This window comes from Moschus berezovskii, chromosome 7 (assembly GCF_049115385.1).
Source record: "Moschus berezovskii isolate FMDL1 chromosome 7, NW_MosBer_1.0, whole genome shotgun sequence".
Lineage (NCBI taxonomy): Eukaryota > Metazoa > Chordata > Mammalia > Artiodactyla > Moschidae > Moschus > Moschus berezovskii.
In genome coordinates, this window is record NC_142466.1 from 31,375,965 (window position 1) to 31,398,934 (window position 22,970).

A 22,970-nucleotide genomic window follows, 5' to 3' on the forward strand; every position below is an offset into this window, starting at 1 on the left:
ACGCCAGGCCTCCCTGTCCATCACCAACTCCCGGAGTTCACTCAAACTCATGTCCATCAAGTCGGTGATGCCATCCAGCCATCTCATTCTCTGTCATCCCTGTCTCCTCCCAACCCCAATCACTCCCAGCATCAGAGTCTTTTCCAGTGAGTCAACTTATCACATGAGGTGGCCAAAGTACTGGAGTTTCAGCTTTCGCATTAGTCCTTCCAATGTCTTACTATTAACCCAACAGTAAAGGAAAAATCACCTTTATCTGATTTGCGAACATAAAAGCGAGACAAATGAAACCTTAAAAATAAAATTCATGGCTCAGTTGTTTAAAAAGAGGGGGGAATCTAGGAACTGACTTCTGAGTATTTATTTACACACAAATCTGTAATGCTGATTCTGATGATGCTCCATGCAGCTTTTTTTAAAAGCTTCAGAAGCTATATAATTTCTCATATTCTTTCCCTGCCCTTAAATCAGATGCTTGTAACTGGCTACTCTTTAGCCTGTGAAGGAGATAATCTCCGTATCAACTGCTAAATTTATAAAAGGATCTATTGATTTCTATCATGAATTCTTGTCCTATTACTTCTGAGACTGTCTTCAAAGATGCCATGACTAAAAGGTGAAGAGCACCTGGAAACACTGTTTATGTTTGATAGAAGATACTATGTCCCCTTTCCTGAAGCTTGTATCACAAAATTCACTTAGGCTGAGACCGGGGTGAGTACTGATCCAAATATGTTAGCAGATAATAAATAGTAAGAGATCAGGATAGCTCCATATCCTTTGTGATTCATTGCTTCCATCATTTTCTAGTTTCTACTCCTAAACTCATATATTTTTTACATCCCACAAGATAAACTGTGTGACATGGCCTGAACAAGCAGTAGATATGTTTAACATCGATGTTAAACATATTTATGTTTCCAAGTAGTGTTTCTCAAAGAGTGAGTATATTTTAGACATGAATGCATCACCTACTAAAATTTAATCTATTCCTCAGACATTATGTTTGTGCAGAAGTATGAATGTATACACTTGGGCAGCACTTTAAAAATCAGATGTTCTATGTTTCTTTTACAACTGGAGATAGTTTTGAAAGTAATTTTTTAAAAATCATGAAATTATTCCCAGTGACATCAAGTGAAAAATACTGAATTATTACCTTTGTCTTTTCACGTCTCCCTTCATGTGCTGTGAAAGCAGGCTGATGGGTTTCAGAACATCATTATGTTGGATACTCTGCCTGACGGTTTCTACTAAAGTGCTTGTTGCTTGTTGTTCCTCTGACAGGAGAGACGATTTCTTTTCAGAATCTAATGATGTGAACACAGTAATAAAATACACTTATTCAATCTGTTAAAGAAGTTATTTCTTTTCCCCTTCACAATTATGCAGCAATGTAACCAGCTAAAAAATATTTTTCTTGCTTTCTTCAGATAGGAGAGGCCTGTCCCTTTTTCCTTTTTCTGAACTTAAGGGCTTTGTGCTTGAAGTTGGGATGTGATAGCTTGTACTCCAGCAGCCATCCTATGACCATGAATCTTTACAGATGGAAAAGCAGACAAAACATAAGAAGGAGTCCAGGCCCCTGATGACAGAGGAGTTGAGTACCAGTCCTGGAGTGTCTACATAAATTCTTCATGTGAAAGAATAATCTACCTGTTTAAGATTCTGTCATTTTCTATTAAATACAGTAGAGTATAATCCTAACTGATATGAGTAATTCCTGAATTATTAAGAAAAAATACTTATACCAGTTTCATCTATTATAAAAGTGCTTCAGTGGCATATTTGAACTGAATCACAGTTAACATTAAAAATACACCAAATCAACAGGGTAAGCTTGGCCCAGAAAAAGGGTAAACTCTAATACTGGAGGTAACCCCAGCAGCCATACAGTTTTATTATACCCACATCAGCTGAGATGGAACTGTGTATCCAAAAGTTGCCCAGTCAGCCAGCATCTGTCATAAAGCAAGCTATTTAATTTGCATACAACCCAGCCCCTTAATAAAGGTAACTAGTAATATTTCCTTTGTGTTGAACCAAAGAAAAGCAAAGTTCTCTGTTACAAGAGGAAATGCTGGCTGCTATGGGTTTACGTTTTTTAAAAATTATTTATTTTTGGCTGTACTGGTCTCTGCTGCTGCTCGGGCTTTCTTCCAGTTGCGGTGAGGATGGGCTACTCCGCAGTTGTGGTGCACAGGCTTCTCTTGTCATGAAGCTCATGCTCTTGAGTGCGCGGGCTTCAGCAGTTGCACCACATGGGCTCAGTAGTTTTTGTTCCTGGGCTCTAGAGCACAGGCTCAGTATTTGTGGCATACAGGCTTCGTTGTTCCGTGGCAAGTGGTATCTTCCCAGACCAAGGACTGAACCTGTGTCTCCTGCATTGGCAGGCAGATTCTCTACCAGTGAGCCACCAAGGGAAGCCCTCTATGGGTTTTAATCGTAGTTTTTCTACTGCTGAACAGATTTGATTTTCATTGTATGCTATGATTTTAGGGCATTCAACTCAAATATAATATGCAACTTCACTACTGCTCCTTAATGCATGGAGTTGTGCAACCATCACCAATTTTAGAACATTTTTATCAGTTTCAAAAGAAATCTTACCTATTATTAGCAATTACTTCTCTATCTTCCCACCCCCTCAGCCTTAGGCAACCACTAATCTAATTTTCTCTCTACAGATTTGCCAATTCTGATTGTTTCATATAAATGCAATCATACTCTTGTGTCTGGCGGCTTCTATAATATTTTAAAATTCATTCATTTTGTAATATATCAGTATTCACTACTTTTTATTGCCACATCATATTCCATTGTATGGATATACCATACTTTATTCCCTTATCAGTTAATATGAACATTTAGGTTGCTTCCATTATTTGGATATTAAGAAAAATATTGCTGAAAACAGTATACAAGTTTTAATGTGGATGTGTGCCTTTATTTCTCTTGGGTGTATACCCAAAAGTGCAACTGCTGTGTCATACGGTAAGTGTTTACCATTTTGAGGAACTGTGAAACTATTTATACCAAAGCAACAGAACTATTTTTTATCCCAATTAGCAATGAACTGGGGTTCCAATTTCTCTATATCCTCACCATAACTTAATATCTGCCCTTTTGGTTAAAGCCAATCTAGTGAATGTGAAGTGGTACCTCTCTGTGTGGTTTTGACTTACATGTCCTTGATGTTTAGTGATAATGAGCATCTTTTCATTTGTTCCTGGCCATCTGCATGTCTTTTTTAGAGATCTGTCAATTCAGGATCCTGCTAGGATCTAAATGTCTGTGTCACCCCAAAATTCACATGTTGAAAAGGAATGCTTACTAAATGGTATTGGGAGGTGAGACCATCAGTGGGTGGTAAGATCATGAGGGCAAAGTCCTCATGAATGGATTAGTTTAGCGCCCCACCAGTGGGATCCCTCATCCCTTGTACTGCCTGAGGGCATAATAAGTCTGCTATCCAGAAGAGGGCCCTCACTGACCATGCCAGCAACCTGGTGTTGGACTTTCAGCCTCCAGAACTATGAGAAATAAAAATTTTTATAAGCTAATAAAGTAATAGTAAGTACACTTTTTAGTAAGCTACTCAGTCTGTGCTATTTTGTTACAGCAGCCCAAACTAATTAAGACAGATCTTCTGCCCAATTTTTAGCTGAGTTGTCTTTTCTGTGATGAGTTTTGAGACTTCTTTATATATTCTGAATACAAATCCTTAAGATACTTTTTATGTTTTGTAAATACCTCCACCCACTCTGTGGGCTGACATTTCACTTTTTAATGGTTGATTTTTCATCACAGATGTTTTTTAAGTCCAGCTTATCTACTTTTTCTTTTGTCACCTCTTGGGGTTTTATTTAAGAAGTCCCAGTCCTATAAAAGGTCATGAAAATATATACTCCAATGTTTTCTTTAAAGAGTTTTATAGTTTCAGCTCCTACATTTAGGTATATGATCCATTCTGAGTTCATTTTTATGTATGATGTGAGGAAGAAATCCAACTTCATCTTTTCTGCATGTTATTCCCGTTGTGACGGACTATTCATTCCCCACTGAATGGTCCTTGGCACGCTTGTTGAAAGGCAATTAACTATACATGTGTGGGTTTATTTTTGGAAACTCAACTTTATTCATTGTCCTATATATCTATCCTATGCCAATTTTCCACTTTTCTGATTACTGTAGCTTTGCAGTAAGTTTTCAAATCAAGAAATATGAGTCCTACGACTTATTTTGACTATTCCAGGTCCCATGAAAACCCATATGAATTTTAGGATAGGCTTGCCAATTTCTGTTAAAAGCCACCTGGAATTTTTATATAGATTGTACTGAATCTATAGATCAATTTGGGAGTACTGCTATCTTAACAATATTAACTTTTCTAGTCCATGAACATGGGATTTCTATTTAGGTGGTTTTTACTTTAATTTCTTTTATTGAATTTATTCCTAAGTATTTTATTATTTTTAATGCTATTATAAATGGAGTTATTTTCTTAATTTTTGGATTATTAATTGAAAGTATAAAGAAATATAGTTGATTTCTATATATTCATCATATATCCTGTAACTCTGCTGAACTTATCCATTTGTCTTTTTCTCTGTGTGTGTGTATTCCTTAGGATTTTCTAATTTAAGATTTTCCATATATAAGATCACAGAACCTGCAAATAGAGATAGTTCTTCGTTTCTAATTTAGATGCCTTTTATTTTCCCATCTAACTGCTCTAACAAGAACCTCCAGTACAATGTTGAAAAGAAATAATGAAAACAGACATCTTTATCTTGTTCCTGTGCTTAGAGGCAAAGTATTCAGTCCTTCTCCACTAAGTATGAGACTAGTTGTGGATTTTCAGATAGTCATAATCAGGCTGAGGAGGTTTCTTTCTATTCTAGCTTGGTGAGTGTTTTTAACAAAGGACAATAGATTTTGTGAAATGCTTTCGTTGGGCCCATTCAGATGATCATGTGGATTTTGTCCTTTATTCTGACTAATATGGTGTATTACAGTGATTTTCAAATCAACACAGCATGTCTGGGGTAACAGCACTGGTCATGATGTACAGTCCCCTTTATAAATTGCTGGATTTGGTTTATAGTATTTTGCTGAGGATCCTTATGTCTATATTCATAAGTAATACAGATTTTTCGTTTTTGTTTCCTGCTATGTCTTTGGTTTTTGTATCAGGGTAATACTGGCCCTCTCACCAAAATCTCCACTTTTTCCAAGAGTGCTTTTAGGCTTAACTTCTCCAGTCTGTCCCAAATAAGATCATTTCCTTTGGGGAAAATATTTGAGCTCTCTGTTGTTATGGCCTCTTGGCCACTGCTCTGGAACTGGGGCTGGGAACTGTGGCCTTTCTCTTAGAATGATTCCCCTACTTTGTGAGTGGGACACTGGAGGGATGCAGTTGCCTCTATTTCTTTCAGTTCAGTTAAGTTCAGTCGCTCAGTCGTGTCTGACTCTCCGCTACCCCATGAATCACAGCACGCCAGGCCTCCCTGTCCATCACCAACTCCAGGAGTTCACTCAAACTCATGTCCACAGAGTCGGTGATGCCATCCAGCCATCTCATTCTCTGTCGTCCCCTTCTCCCGCCCCCAACCTTTCCCAGCATCAGAGTCTTTTCCAGTGAGTCAACTCGTCGCATGAGGTGGCCAAAGTATTGGAGTTTCAGCTTTAGCATCAGTCCTTCCAATGAACACCCAGGATTGATCTCCTTTAGAATGGACTGGTTGGATCTCCTTGCAGTCCGAGGGACTCTCAAGAGTCTTCTCCAACACTACAGTTCAAAAGCATCAATTCTTGGGCAATCAGCTTTCTTCACAGTCCAACTCTCACATCCATACATGACCATGGGAAAAACCATAGCCTTGACTAGACAGACCTTTGTTGGCAAAGTAATGTCTCTGCTTTTTAATATACTATCAAGGTTGGTCATAACTTTCCTTCCAAGGAGTAAGCGTCTTTTAATTTCATGGCTGCAATCAGCATCCGCAGTGATTTTGGAGTCCAAAAAAATAAAGTCTGACACTGTTTCCACTGTTTTTCCATCTATTTCCCATGAAGTGATGGGACCAGATGCCATGATCTTTGTTTTCTGAATGTTGAGCTTCAACCCAACCTTTTCACTCTCCTCTTTCACTTTCATCAAGAGGCTTTTTAGTTCCTCTTCACTTTCTGCCATAAGGGTGGTGTCATCTGCATATCTGAGGTTATTGATATTTCTCCCGGCAATCTTGATTCCAGCTTGTGCTTCTTCCAGCCCAGCGTTCCTCATGATGTACTCTGCATATAAGTTAAATAAGCAGGGTGACAATATACAACCTTGACGTACTCCTTTTCCTATTTGGAACCAGTCTGTTGTTCCATGTCCAGTTCTAACTGTTGCTTCCTGACCTGCATACAGGTTTCTCAAGAGGCAGGTCAGGTGGTCTGGTATTCCCATCTGTTTCACAGTCAAAGGCTTTGGCATAGTCAATGAAGCAGAAATAGATGTTTTTCTGGAACTCTCTTGCTTTCTCCATGATCCAGTGGATGTTGGCAATTTGATCTCTGGTGCCTCTGCCTTTTCTAAAACATGCTTGAACATCTGGGAGTTCATGGTTCACATATTGCTGAAGCCTGGCTTGGAGAATCTTGAGCATGACTTTACTAGCGTGTGAGATGAGTGCAATTGTGTGGTAGTTTGAGCATTCTCTGGCATTGCTTTTCTTTGGGATTGGAATGAAGACTGACCTTTTCCAGTCCTGTGGCCACTGCTGAGTTTTCCAAATTTGCTGGCATATTGAGTGCAGCACTTTCACAGCATCATCTTTCAAGATTTGAAATAGCTCAACTGGAATTCCATCACCTCCACTAGCTTTGTTCGTAGTGATGCTTTCTAAGGCCCACTTGACTTCACGTTCCAAGATGTCTGGCTCTAGGTCAGTGATCACGTTATTGTGACTATCTTGGTCGTGAAGATCTTTTTTGTACAGTTCTTCTGTGTATTCTTGCCACCTCTTTTTCTTTAGCTTGCTCAAATGGCATAAAACCTCTCCCTTATGAGCAAGATGCTGTGAGAACAATCGGAGCCCCAGTATTCAAGGGTTGCTGAAACAGGCAATGAACGGGGGCTGAGTGGAGGAACCGAGCCTCTGTGCTATAGAGTTGGGAGGATGAGAACTGCTGACAACCTGTCTTTCCCAGGGAGATGCTGTAGCCCCTTGACTGGGGGCTGGTGGGGAGCAGCAAGTTGTAGCCCAAGCGCTACAGAAACCACTGTTTTTATTACAATTTAATATATATTTTTTTAATAAATGTTTCTTCATTTTCCTCTATAGTCATAGACACACACAGATACATTTTTTTGTCTTTAATAACTCACCAATTATGTTGTTTTGCTGGGAAGTGGGACTGTGCAGCTCCTCATACTGCTTTTCCAAAAGTCACCACTCAATTCTATTATGTCTTATAATCTTATTTATGTGCCAATTCTTCATTTAAAGAAACCAAGTAAAGAAACAAAGCTATTCTTGGAAATTCTAAATTTTGTTCCTACCAAAAATTATAGAACATTTTAAAACACTTATCTATTTCAAGATATGAGGGGAAACAACTAAAGAAATTGCGATTATAATTCTTTTTTTTTCTAGCATAAATTTCAAGATTATTCTGCTCCTGCTTAAAAACTGTTCAAATATCATAACTGGAAAAACAACAAAAAGACAAAAATAGATATATTTAGTCATAATTTTGTGACTGACATATTTCAAGGGAAAATGTCAGATTCTTCTCTTCTAGTTTAAGTAAAATGTTAAGTAGTAAGTAAAAGACTGTAGGAAAAAATACAATCCCTTTTCTCTTCTGAGCAGGTACTGCTAACAGCTTGGGATATATATATACTTTTAGGCCTTTTTCTATGCATACATTAAAAACATATTGGGGCTTCCCTGGTGGCTCAGTGGTGAAGAATCCACCTGCCAATGCAGGAGACATGGGTTTGATCCCTGATCTGGGAGGATCCCACATGCTGCAGAGCAATTAAGCCCATGTGCCACAACTATTGAGCCTGTGCTCTAGAGTCTGGGAGCCACAACCCCTGAAGCCCGCGTGCCCTAGCGCCTGTGCTCCACAACAAGGGAAGCCACTGAATGAGAAGCCCCTGCACCGCAACCAGAGAAAAACCCGTGTGGCAACGAAGGCCCAGCACAGCCAAAAATAAATAAATATTCATAAAATATTTTGGTTTTGTTTTCCTGCAAAAAAGATCATATACTGTTCTACAACTTGCCTTTTTTCCACTTAATATAATGGGCATCCATCCTTTCAGGAACCTATACAGAAATAACTCCTTCCTTTTCTTGTTTGCCAACATTTCATAATGTGGATTTATCACAACTCTCTTGTTAGGTATTAAGTTTTTCATTATTATAACCTTTTGGGAAGCACTGTTGTACTGACAGCTTTGTACACTGTATATCTACAGAACAGAGCATTTTAATGTTTCTTCCATGAATTGCCTACTGATACCATTTACTCACTGACCTACTGGATTGTCTGTGGTTTCTTATGGACTCACAAGGCTTCTGAATACTGGATAACCTTTTAAACCATTTGTAAAAATATGTTCTATATATAAAAAACTGCAAATAAAGCCAAAATCTTTGAGGCTTGTACCCATATAATTGAAATTATGATCTACACAAACATATTTGCTATACAGAATTTACTCTCCAAATACCTTACCAAATTAATTAATCTCATCTCCTCAATTCTATTTTTCCCTCAGGCATCCATTTTTATTCACTGCTAAACAGTATTCTACTGTGTGGATGGACTGTAGAGTAATTGCTTATGCATTCACTTTTGGATGGATATTTGGTTGTTTCCAGTTTGAGTCTTTCATGTCTTTATTTTACTTACTAAAATTTCTCCACGCGACATACAGAGGTTCTCCTGGTTCCTGATGAAGATTGATATTATCCCATAACAGCTGAATATAAACGAGTTTGCTATCCTGGGACAGAGATGACAGGGGAAGCTAAAAAAGATCAATAGAAAGTATTAGTACCCTAAGCACAGTAATAACTAAGCATAATAGTAATTACCAGTGGACCTAGCAAAGCTTGGTTATATAAAACAGATGAGTCTTTTTTAAAATTCTAGACCTGGAGCGCGGCATAATGGAGCGCCCTTCCTCCTGGGACACAGGGTGCAGCTGGAAAGGCAGCCGCCCCCTTGCCTGTCACGCATTGCACGTTCCTGGGGAATCTGGTGCTAAACCATTCGTAGATGACTTGCTTCTGGGTCGAGATTTAGCACATAGCAGAGCAGCTCCCTCGCTGTGATCTACTGCAAGTCAGCTCTCGACATAAGGGTTTGTAAAGAAAAATAAAATTCTAGACCTAAAACTATGAAGAAAAATTTTAATTTTTATTTTATATCTAAGTACAAATATTATTTTCTGAGGTACATGATTCTCATTCTGACTTTCAAGGACAGAGTGACAAATGGTAACTGGCACAGCAGTCACGTGAATGATTAACTTCCATCACAACAAATTTTATGGTACAAGAAAGTACAACAGTTAACTACTATCTCGTTGCACTGACTAGTACATAAATCAGTCAAAACAGTTTACAAGACTCTAAAAGTTTATTGTGTCTCTGATATATGTTTGGGGTGGGGGGTATCTCTCAATATTCAGTATCATAAACTTACTGTCTCCCTGGGAGTCAAGGATGCCCCCTCAAGCAGAGTCAGAGAGCCAGACTGTGGTCTTAGCCCCCCATCACTTATTCAATTCAGTATGTGACCTAGCAAAAAAACTTCACTAGTTTTTAAATATATCTGAAAAATATGGCTAATACAAATCCTTTAAAATAAAGTTGTGAGAATTTCAGCTGGGAATACCTTTTAAAAAAATTGTTTTTTAATTTTCTATTGGATTATAGTTGATTAATGATGTTGTGACAGTTTCAGGCAGACAGCAAAGTGACTCAACCATACATATACATGTATCCATTCTCCCCCAACACCCCTCACAGCTGGGAATATTATATTTCAGAGAAAAAACTACTTTTCTAGCTACTCCTGCCACTAGAAATGATCATGTAACTAAATTTAGGCCAAACAAATACATATGAAAAGATTATAAGTAAATCTAGGAACTATCCCTAAAGAAAGAATATATTCTTCATCCATTTTTCTTCTTACTGCTGGCTGGAATATGGATGCGGTAGCTTGGAAGTAAAGTATAGCTATCCTAGACCAGGTGTAAAACTTGGAAATGGAGGCCACAATGAAAGCAAAAAAGATAGAAGTCTCTCAAGTCTCTAGCATTATACCATCCCTGGACCACATATCTAAATTTTTAAGTGAGAGAGAAATAACCTATGACTTAACATTACTATTGTATACTTCCTAATACCTGAAGTTAAGCCTCACCCTAACCAACATGAATATAGTATAAGTATAGAAGTTGGTTCCCTACCTGTACGCCTCCATTACAATGTTCAGAAGTGAGGATAAGTCCTGGCAAGTTACTAGGAAGATCCAAACGCCTGAAATACCAAACGAGGTTCCAGAAAATGATTGGATGTTGATTGATGAATGAGGACGTATGAATCACCTGATCGCCTTCATTTTCTAGCAAAGATTCAAGTTCTTTGCGAAGTACTAAAGGACTCAAGTAAGGCACAGAAACAGGGGGAGGGTTGGGTCTTTTTCCTAAAGGATCCTTAAAAACAGAAATACAAAAAGAAGTGAATATGATCAATTTTATTATGTATGTTTCAGAGTATGTCTCAATGAGAGCACACTTTTCTGTCCTTTCAAACTTATTTCAGGGCCATTACTACATGTAGTTGAACACCCTGAAGAAAATATGAAAGAAAACATAAAAGAAGAAAAAGTACTTAATCATAAATATCCTTAAATGATTATGAACAAAAATTATTAATCCATATACTAGGCCCTATTTTAAATATGAGTTTCTCTTATCACATTAAGAGCAATGCCCTATGTATGACTGACTTTTCAACTTTTTACAAGAAATATTTGTGTTTCTGATGTTTCATAATGATACCAAAAAAATCTGACTTTATCTTCCATGTAAAACTCTATAAACAGATGAGGCCATTTTTTGTGTTAATATTTCTTGATCAGTCTTTAAAATATATCTAACTTGTTTATACACTTGACTGCAATAAAAACTAAAGAGCAATTTTATAAATCAAATGAAATAATGAAAATAATGAAAAAAGAAACCCAACCTAGACTTTGTAAATTGTGTACAATTAGAATAAAGTGTTTATGACCAATATCAACAAGCATGCATGGTGCCCAGATTGAAATCTCCAAATACTGTTTTTCTCTAAAAGGAATGTTTCTTAAAGAAATGACTGATTTGAGGTATGAAGAAGAAAATATGTAACACTTGAGCATCAAACATCTTGTAACACAAGAAAGCAAGGAAACTTTAAAAGAACTTATACAAAGGTGAAAGTCACTCAGTCGTGTCTGACTCTTTGCAACCCCATGGACTAGTTCATGAAATTCGCCAGGCCAGAATACTGGAGTAGCCTTTCCCTTCTCCAGGGGATCTTCCCAACCCAGGGATCGAACCCAGATCTCCCTCATGGCAGGCACATTCTTTACCAGCTGAGCCACCAGGGAAGCCCAAGAATACTGGAGTGGGTAGCCGATCCCTTCTCCAGTTGGTCTTCCCAACCCAGAAATCAAACTAGGGTCTCCTGCATTGCAGGCGGATTCTTTACCAACTGAGTGATCAGGGAAGACCCACAAAAGCTACTAGAGTTGTGCCAAAAGGAATAAGGCACCAACATGTAGAGGCTTCTAGCTGACCAAAGAAGGAATAAAATAAGCATCAACAAGGGTAACAACAGCAGTGGATGTAACATACATGTTTAAACCAATGAGCTCATAATGAAACCCTATGCCCCAGATAATGGATCACCTTGGAGAATGCTAGGAACCCAACTTGTCACTGTGAAGTTTGACAAATAAAAGGAAAAAAGAAAATAAAACATTTATCTTGCTTTTCCAACATAAACTGCATCTTTCGAGAAAATCAGATAAAAGCCATAGGATAAGTTTCTCTTTATAAATATATTTCAGATAATAAAGAAGATGACAGAATTAGATTATTGTCATTTTATAGCTCCAAATGGATAACTTGTCTGGGCATTAAGGGGTTAACAACTGCTAACCCCACAGAGGTAGTTCATGTCCCTCGAGACATACGACTGATGAAACTGCCTTGTAAAAATAAACAAATGAACAAAACAGAACAAAAAAACCTGAATCTGATCAAGCTTTGAGCTGCAATACCAACTTATAGGGTTGTATTCAATAAATAAATTACAAGGGAAAAAAAGAGTCTATAGATTTAAAAAGACTAGAAAGCAGATCACCAATTACAAAGCATTATTTGATCCTGATTCCTCAAACTGTAAAACACACATACTTGACATTTTTGAAACCACTAGAAATTCGAAGACTGAATGAACCTGATATCATTTCTTATTTCTGATAATGGCACTTCTTTGTTTGACTTTTGGTCGCAGTGTGTGGCAAGTGAGATACTAATTACCTGACCAGGGACCGACCTGCACCCCTTGCATTGGGAGTGTGGAATCTTAACGACTGAACCAACAGCATTACATTTTTAAGAGTCCTTATCTCTTAGAGATAAATACTGAAATATTGACAAATGGAGTATATGTTTGAACTTTGCTTCAAATGGATCTACAAAAGAACTGAATGAGGGTATACATGACAGAAAAATGTAAGCTGAAAATTACTGAAGCAGGATGGTGCCACAAAGACTCATTATACTCTTCTGTTTATTTGTATACATTTTTGAAATTTGAAAGTTCTTAGCCTGCTTATGAAAATGTATCACTTTTTATGTGATTTAAAAAAACCTATTACAGAAGAAGATGCTATTTTAATAAACACTTACATGAACACAGTATAATTATAATGTTGTTACATACCACAACTTCCTGCAGACTGTTTGGAAGACTAACTGTTGAAATGCCATGAAACGGTCGCTGGGAAAAGTCCATATTTTGCAAGGGACCTCCAACACTGTGACTTCTAGTCAAAGACACATTTCGTTTTGATAAACTATTAGGCACAGGTGAAATTTTCATAGTTTGGACATCTCCGCTGGGTTTCATTATTTCATCACTTAAAAAAATGAAGAAGAAATGCTGTGGTTAGATTGGTTTAAACAATCTAAATCTGTAGAGCTAGAGTATTTTCTACAATAAATTTTGAATGTACTGAATATATATGAGAAGAGTCAGTACTGGCTTATAGGAATTAACTATTCTTCAGGTATTTTTGTAAAATCAGTCAGAAAAACAGGATGAAGTGGATGATCTGATGAAGGGTAGGAAGAGGGTATATGGTAAGTATTGTGGTATTATTTTTAAAAGATTGAGTGCCCATTCATGTGCTTTATTCAAACATTATTTCACCTTTATTAAACAAAATCACCTGGAAGTATGTATAATGCATCCAAGTAGGTAATGTCGATTCACTGACAAGTATTTAATCTCTACTAGGCCATGACCCGGGTTTCCCTTGTGGCTCAGCTGGTAAAGAATCTGCCTGCAATGTGGAAGACCTAGGTTTGATCCCTGGATTAGGAAGATCCCCTGGAGAAGGGAAAGGCTACCCACTCCAGTATTCTGGCCTGGAGAATTCCATGGACTGTGTAGTTATAGGGCTGCAAAGAGTCGGACAAGACTGATGTGACTTTCAGGCCATGACCCACCTAAGAACAGAGGTCAGATTTTATTTACTTTTTATTTTTAGTGTTTAGCATAACGCTGAGCATACAACAGGCTCTCAATAAATGTCTGAGTCAATATTTAAGAGTTAAATGTGTACTTCACTGTAAAGAGTATGTATCTGGAAACTGGCAATGACTACAATGAAGGGGAAAATACTTTTTACTGTTGAGAAGCTCATTTTTGGAAAAGACCACTGTAAAACATTAAACAGTATTAAAAATGGTTTACCATCAGATTCATTCATTAGATATTTAAACAACATGAAAATTGCTCAGTCATGTCTGACTCTTCGCGATCCCATGGACAATACAGTCCATGGAATTCTCCAGGCCAGAATAACGGGAGTGGGTAGCCTTTAAAGTTACATTCTTAAAAAATGCCAGAACTTATGTCTATGTCAGCCAGGTTGTATTTAAAGACGAAATTTTTACAGGGACACCCAATTTTTTATGAAGAGTTCTCTGAATTCTATGGTACCTTGATGCAACTGCAGAGCTTGTTTCTTCAGTAATGGTCTGGTTATGTTTTGGCAAATCCATAAAGTTGATCAGGTCAGGTTCTGCTGAACTGGATATGGATTTGTGCTCCAAAGGTTCACTTGCCAATGGAATGCTGCCACTTTGTAAACTGTCACCAGAGGTACTTGGTTTCAAGAAAAAGCTAAATATGGACCCATCCAAAAAAAAAAGGAAGTATAAAAAAGTCTATAAAAATCCTAGAATCTTCCAAATGTCATCATATTTACAATCACTGTATAGTAAAATACTCACTAATGAATTCTACAAATCTATAGAAATACTGCCTATTTCAAACACACACACACACACACTCTTGCTCTCATTCTCTCTTCTTCTCTTGTCTGAAACTTTTCAAACGAAAAGATTCAGAGCAGATCACTGGTTCACAGTTCAATACAAGATCCCTTCAGTTTTTGAGAGACACTAAAGAAAGCTGTGAAGGAAGTAGGAAAGCAAAATATTTCATTAATTTTCTTAGTTAAAAAAATAAAGAATAGCATTTTAACATGTATTAACCTATAACTATTTATAATACCCTTCCCCCCGCTTAAGAATCTCCATTTTTGTCTTTAGTCATTCTCTTTCCTCTCTATTAATTCAGTAATTTATTTTCATCTTCTCTCTCTCTTTCTCCTTCTGGGTGGGGATGGGGTGAGAGCTTTGCCTTGCAAGTGACATAAACAGTGCTTTCTGAAGTCATAATAATGTTCTGTATCTTGATCTGCAGAAATCAAATTTACCTTAAATGAAAAAAAAACTAAATACTGAACTCTAGTTAATTATATGAACACTCAAGTCTTTTGGGGAAAGGTATTTTTATTATTATTAATATAATATTACTACATATTAGTTCTGTTCAGTTCAGTCGCTCAGTCGTGTCCGACTCTTTGCGACCCCATGAATCTAGGTACTAATAATATAATATATTTAGTAGTATAATTAGTAGTAGGTACTAATTAATATAATATTACTACATATTAGTAGTAATATTATTACTACATATTATTATTATTAATAGGCCATACTGCAAAGCATGCAGGATTTTAGTTCCCTGACCAGGGCGGAACCTGTGTCTCCTGCAAAGCACAGAGCCCTAACCACTGGACTGCCAGGGAATTGCCCCACCCCCATCTTAAACAAATAAAAATATAAGATGGACTGGTGGATGGATGGAAGAATAGATAGGTGATAAAGCAAGCAATGTAAACCTTAACTGAAGAATACAGGGGTGGATATTTGGGTGTACTGTTTAAGAAACACAATTAACAAAAAGTACAAAATTTATGGAGAATAATTTAAAACTCTATTAAAAGAAGATCTAAAACAGGGAGATACATACTATGCTCATAGGAGAATAATACTAAAGATGTCCATTTCCCCCAAATTAACCTACAAATCTATTTGAATCCCATGAAAACTTAAGGTGGACTTTTTCTGTCAGGGAGGACTCAAAGTTACTCTAAAATTTTATATGCATAACCAAATAAATAAAAAATTTTCCAAAGGGAGAACTTATCCTACCAACCAGACACAACATAAATATAGTAATAAAAATAATACAATATTGACAGAACACAGAACCAGAGTGAAGTATACACAGGAACTTGATATATGATAAAGGTGATACTACATATAATATTAATGAAGGAAGAATGTAAAACTGGCTCATTTTATGGAGAAAAATAAACCTGGATCTCTATGATCATACACAAAGGTAGAGTACAGATGTATTTAAAACCTAAATACTACAGGGAAAATATAAAGGTAACAGAAGAACATTAGGGAAAGATTTTCATGTTCTACAGATGGGAATCTTGTTTAAAAAGAAGATTTCAAATGCACAAATCATAAGGTGGAAAATTAATGCATGATAACATCAAAACTGGTCATTTCTCTTCAAGGAATTAATATCAAGAATATTCAAGACAGGAATTCCCTGCCAGTCTAGTAGTTAAGGACTCTGTACTCTCACTGCCTCGGTCCTGGGTTCCATCCCTGGTCAGGGAACTAAGATCCCACAAGTGGAATGGTGCAGCCAAGGGAAAAAAAAAGAATAGTCAAGACAGATCAACAAGAAAAAGAAAACTAAATACAAAAATGAGTAAAAGTGAGTGACATCTGCAAAGTGCCTCAGTGGAAAGCTACCTTTATCTTGCCCCTTCAATTTACAAGCAGTAAAACATCAACAATGCAACAAAGGTACCTCTGCCTAATACACTGGAGATTCCCACACACCTGTACATCTAAAGGTGGGTGGGCGAGAACACACAGACAAGGCGAAACTGAAGGAACAGCACAAGTACAGCCTCCAGTCTTAGCTTTCTGCTCTGGCAAGCTGAGTCTGCAGCCTCAGAACACCTAGCAGCAGCAGAGGCAAGTTTACACAACTCCAGCTTCCCAGAAGCGGCAGCACCTGTCACGACAGGTAACTGAGTGGCAAAGGGGCTTCAGATCTCATCCCTCTGGCCACTGAGGAGCCCAGAACTCTGGCCCCCTGCCCCACCTTCCCACACCAGCGGAGCCCACTAACCTTAGAAAAGCAAATGACCACCACCAGCAGTGGCAGAGCCTGCAACCCAGGGGATTCCTGACAAGAGGGAAGAGTTGTAAGACCCCAGCAACAGTGGCAGCAACGAAGCACCAAGGACCCCAAAGGCCAAAAAGCAATAACGAGGTCACAAGGCCACACCTCTGACAGAGGCAGTGGAGTGTGGAAAGTGCAAACTCAAGTATAACAGAGGCAGCTCAGGTAAGAGGAACCAAAGACTTGTGCTATTAATATATCACCCCCTACTGGAAAACAAGAGGCCTCTATTTTTTGACCAGCTGAATTGTCATAATCAAGCAGAAAGGTGTTCAGTACTTCAAATATGTTGGCAAGGGGAACAACTCATCAAGCATCATGAAGCACCAGAGTAACATGTATCCTCCCCCCACACAAAAAAATTACACTCCCCCAGAACCCAAACTTAAAGCTATAAATACTGCAATCTAACTGATTAAGATAATGCAAAATAGCTGTCATAAAGAAACTCAGTAAGCTAAAAGGAAACTCAGGCAGTTCAATCTCAGAAGTGAAATTACTAAACAGAGAGAATACTCTATGAAACAAAGAGTATCTGGGATGACTGGGTATAAGACAGGCTCAAGGATGTATTGAACAACATGAGGAATACAGTCAATAAAAATTGTACAAAAATAATAATAAAAAAGAAAATCAAAACTCCCACATAAAACAATACCCAATGACTTGCTGTCTCCATAAGACTCACCTCAGCTCCAAGGACAAATGCAGACTACATGTAAAGGAAAAGAAAACGCCAAGAAAACTGCTGCCAAAAGAGAGTGGGTACAGCCCTACCCTAAACAGACAAAACAGACTGTAAACCAAAAAAGGCAATAAAGGACAAAAATGGATAGTAAATAATGATACATACTTATCATTTATTAATGATAAATAATATTCACCAAGAATATATATGCACCTAATATAGAAACACCAAAATATATTAAAAAGTAACAGATCTAAAGAGAGAAATTGACTAACATAGTAAGAGACTTTTTAATACCCCATTTACATCAATGGATAGATCATCCAGAGAGGAAAGCAGCCTTAAATGAAACCTAAGATTAGAAGAATGTGATAAATTTATATAGAACATTCCATCCAAATGTATCAGAATATACATTCTTCTCAAGTATACATGGAACTTTCTCAAGGATGCACCATATGTTGAGACAGAAAACAATGCTCAATAAGTAAATACAATTTAATAAATAAAAGAAGACTGAAATCATATGAAGTTACCTTTTCTAATCACAGGGGTATGGAACTGGAAAACAACTATAAGAAAGATGAAAAAAATCACAAATATGTGGCTAATGAACAATATGCTACTGAAACACTGGTTTAATGAAGAAATCAAAAGAGAAAAATTTACCTGAAGACAAACGGAAATATGACATACCAAAATCTATAGGATGCTGCAAAAACAGTACTAAGAGGGAAGTTTAGAGCAACACAGGCCTAATTCCAGAAACAAGAAAAATCTGAAATAAACAACTTAACCTTACACATAAAGCAACTAGAAAAAGAACAGGGAGTTCCCTGGTGGTCCAACGATCAGGACTCAGTGCTTTCACTGCCAGGGCCCCAAGTTGGATGCCTAGTCAGGGAACTAAGATCCCACAAGTCACGGGGCACAGCCAAAAATAATGTAAGAAGAAGAACAAACAAACCCCAAAGTCAGTAGAAGGAAAGAAATAAATAATAAAGATCAGAGTGGAAATAAATGAATGAGACTAAAATGACAACAGAAAAGATCAGTGGAACTAAAAGCTGGTTCTTAAAAAGATAAACACAATAGACAAATCTTCAGCTAGACTAAGAGAGAAAGCTCTGATAAATACAATCAGAAACAAAAAGAAAATAACAAAGGGCACCAGAGGAATACAAAGGATTATTAGAATATTTTAAAAACCAGCTATATACCAACAAACAGGACAACCTAGAAGAAATGTACTAATTCTTGGACTTGTACAACCTTCCAAGACTGAATCATGAAGAGAAGATTTGAACTGATTCATTGTTAGTACAGTCTGAAGCAGTAATCAAAAAGCCTCTAAAAAACAAATGGCCAGGATCAGGCAGAGTCACAAGTAAATTCTACCAAACATCTACAGATTTAATACCTATCGTTTTCAAACTATACTGAACAATTTAAGAGGAGGGAACACTTTTTAACTCATTTTACAAGACCAACATCACCCAGATGCCAAAATCAGATAAAGACCACACAAAGTAAGAAAACCATAGGTTGGTATCTCTGATGTACAAAGATGCAAAAATCCTCAACCAAGTACCAGCAAACCAAATGCAACAATACATTAAAAGGATCATATACTGTGATCAAGTGGGATTTGTCCATGGGATGAAAGGATGGTTCAACATCTGCAAATCAATCAATGTGATACATACATTAACAAAATGAAGGATAAAAATATGATCATCTCAACAAGTGCAGAAAAAGCAGCTGACAAGACCAGTCATCCATTTATAATAAAAACTCTCCACAAAGTGGATATAGAAGGAATATACCTCAACACAGTAACGGTTATATATGACAAGTCCCCAGCTAATATTATTAAAGGTGAAAAACTGAAATACAACACAGGAGTCCTAGCCACAGAAATTAGGCAAAAAAGAGGGAAAAAAGCCATCCAATTTAGAAAGGAATAAGTAAAACTCACTGTTTGCAGGTGACATGATTTTATGTCTAGAAAACCCTAAAGAATCCACCAAAAAACTATTAGAAGTAACAAATGAATTTAGTGAAGTTGCAGGGTACAAAACCAATAAAAACCTGTTGCATCTATATACTAATGAGCTAGCAGAAAGGGAATTGAGAAAACAATCCCATTTACAATCACCATAAGAAGAAAAAAAAATTATAAGTACTTAGGTCAGCAAACAGTTACCAAACTCTCAATTACTTAATGACTGATTACAGATCAGTTAATCTCTTTTCTAATGCCTAGAATTTAGTCATTTCACATTACAGAGCACCACCATAAAGGGGAAACAAGTTAAGAAAAGAGCTAAAGTCCCTTTCATCTTTTTTTTTTTTTTGGTGGTGGAGGGGGGAGGCTCCAGAGCACGTAATCAAGGTCATTAAGGCAGAAATATTAAAATAATAACTAATGCTAGAATTTTGAATTTATAATAACTGATATATAACCTATAAAGTTTAGCTCCAAAAAATTAACTATGAATAATAATCATTTGTTAAATAACATGGAAGAACAGCCTCCTACAATATTAGCATTTTCTCTCAAATACTGAAAATGAAGGAGGGCAAGGAAAGGAACATCTGAAGCACACCATGACTACTTCACTCTTCTGCCTTTTATAGGGTACTTACCTCTCTAAGGGAGCTTTTACAATACTAACCTTGCAGAGCCTCTTAAGTCTTTAAATTCTATATTGAGAAGAGGCAAGAAGTTGCTTTTACAGAAAGGACAGGCTGTATTCAAATTTGAATCATCTGCCGTCCATCCGGCCATAATTTCTTCATCATAAACTAAAGCTCCACAAACTCTGCACTGTGAACAGCTTGACATCAAAACCTAAGAGCAGACAAATGCACACAATGAAAACCGCTACAGTGAACAGTGGTCTTAACAGGTCTTAAAACTCGTAACAGTCCATCCTTGTGAGACAAACATAGAATTGTATTTATTCTGTGGATCACATTTGAAATTAATAACAGAACAATTACTTTATAGGTAAAACTACTAGCTTATTGCCTTGTTTACATAAGACACCAAGGAAATTCAACAAAATGACTTTTTTTTATTATTCTGTCCATAAAGGTATCACAGAATTCTATTAAAATGCCACTCTGAAATAAAAATATGTTTACTGCCACTTTATTATGGGCTGAATATAGAACTTTTACCTCCATTGCACAGTTCTGATAGATGCTGGACATGCTGGTGTTTGGAGAAGAACCATGATCTGACTTTTCAAATTCCTGCCCTTTTATGCCTCTTGGAAATGGAAGTTCACCTAGAGAGAAGTAAACATCATAACAGATTATGTATGAAAATGTCCTTATTCTTTGGAAATGCATATTTAGGGGGAAATACCATGAAGTCTAAAATTTATTTTCAAATGGTTTAGTATCAAAATGTATTTATGTACATTTAACAATTGTTAATTAAATCTAGGTGGAGAATATATGATTGTTCACTATATGATTCTTTCAACTTTTTAAGGTAATATAAATTTTTCATAATAAAAAGTTGGAGAAAATGAATAAAATTACAATTAAAAAAATAACACAGAACTAGGAAATTTCAGTAATATAGCAAAGAAATTCTCAAACTCTAGTAAATAACTGATTCGCCTGGAAAGCTGGTCAAAAATATATATTCTTAAAGTCCCATTCCAACAGATTAAGTCTCAAAAGTTTTAGCCTAGGGCTTGGATATTTGTAATACTTATAAACAAATACCCGAGGTGATTCTGAGACACACTAATGTTTGAGAACTAACGATACAATCCACAAATACACACAAATAAAAATAAACTCAGTGGATTTCCCAGGCAAGAATACTGGAGTGGGTTGCCATTTCCTTCTCCAAGGGATCTTCCCGACCCAGGAACTGAACCCACATCTCTGGCACTGCAGGCAGATTCTTTACCACTCAGCCACCAGGGAAGCCACACTCTGATTCCACACAGTACTTTAAGATCTTATAAAAATTACAGTGGTAATACGGTGTGGCTATATACAAATCTATCCGATCATCTTGACAAACGGGGCTTACTGTGTGTGTGGTACAGGGATGAGAATTATGGGCACATAAATCAGAAGAGAGGACACTCCCCGCCCTTACCTGGTGAGTAATGCAGCTTTCCTGCATCTCCACTGCTGCTACTACTGCCGAGGCTTGTGTTGCTCTGGGTAAGTTCACTGGGGACCAACCCTGAGATACTCGTATTAGGTGATATATTCTCTCCCAAAATATGGTCTTCAAGGCCAGCTGGGAAACTGTAATCTCTACTTGTTTCCTCCTTTAATTGGAAAAAATAAAATCCCACATACATACATAAGATCTTCTCCAATGAGAATATATTCACTCTATCCTTTTCAGAATTAAATTCATCTATAATTCTTAAATCATCATCACCATCTGTTCTGAAACCTTGACCTCTTTCTATTATTTGGAATTTGTCATCCATACTCTTAAGACATTCAAGCAATGACCTATGCTTTTAAGATCACGCTGTGCCCCTAGTGAATATTAGGACTGTGGGGTTTATCCAAATATTCAAACTATGAAATGAAAGGACTCTAGGAGCTCACTGCGTCCAATGTAATCAGAGACCTCCAGTACAAACAGAGTAGGGGCTTAAGAGTCAAGAAAGCCAGACTGTGATCTTGGTCCCCCATTACATACTGTGATCCTACAGAAATGGTCCTACAGAAATTACTTAACTTCCTTTTTAATTACGTTATTCGAAAAATGTGGATAATATGAGTACATTAAAATCAGGTAATTGTGAGAATTTTTGCTGGCAATATGATTATTCTGAAAACAACCATCATTATTAGAGGAGTAAAACATGAACAAAGTTCTGAACGCTACAATTGTTGATTACAGTGACTGTAATGCTTTAAGTGATTGTTGATGCTTTAAGATAGAAAACATTTCACTAAGCAGTTTCCTTTTTAATTTTTGCTTTAAAGAAGACTTAAATGCCTTCCTTCTTATAAAACTACTCCTGGGTATACATCCAAAAAAAAACAGAAACACTAATTCAAACAGAGACATGCACCACAATGCTCACAGCAGCACTATATAAAACAGCCAAGACATGGAAGCAACCCAAGTGCTTATCAACAGATGACGGGATCATGCAGATGTGATAAAAACACACACACACGCAATGGAATGTTACTCAGCCATTTAAAAAATATGAAAAATTGCCATCTGCAGCAACATGGATGGACTTAGTATTATGGCTAGTGAAATAAGTAACAGAGAAATATCATGTATAATATCATTCATATGTGGAATCTATAAAGTAACACAAATGAATGTAAACACAAAACAGAAACAGACT

At 36.9% G+C, this 22,970-nt stretch overlaps 1 protein-coding gene across 3 annotated transcripts in view; it reads right to left on the minus strand.

The window, feature by feature from the left end:
• DENND4C (DENN domain containing 4C) overlaps positions 1–22,970 on the minus strand; it is a 123,629-nt gene that overhangs the window by 2,271 nt on the left and 98,388 nt on the right. For all 3 annotated transcript variants that reach the window (XM_055428160.2, XM_055428158.2, XM_055428159.2), the window contains 8 exons: positions 21,740–21,917; positions 20,797–20,906; positions 20,289–20,464; positions 14,298–14,480; positions 13,014–13,209; positions 10,487–10,732; positions 8,917–9,034; positions 1,160–1,310 (listed from right to left, as the gene is read on the minus strand). In XM_055428160.2, coding sequence (XP_055284135.2) covers positions 1,160–1,310; positions 8,917–9,034; positions 10,487–10,732; positions 13,014–13,209; positions 14,298–14,480; positions 20,289–20,464; positions 20,797–20,906; positions 21,740–21,917 — 1,358 coding nt within the window. The remainder of the gene's footprint in view (positions 1–1,159; positions 1,311–8,916; positions 9,035–10,486; positions 10,733–13,013; positions 13,210–14,297; positions 14,481–20,288; positions 20,465–20,796; positions 20,907–21,739; positions 21,918–22,970) is intronic.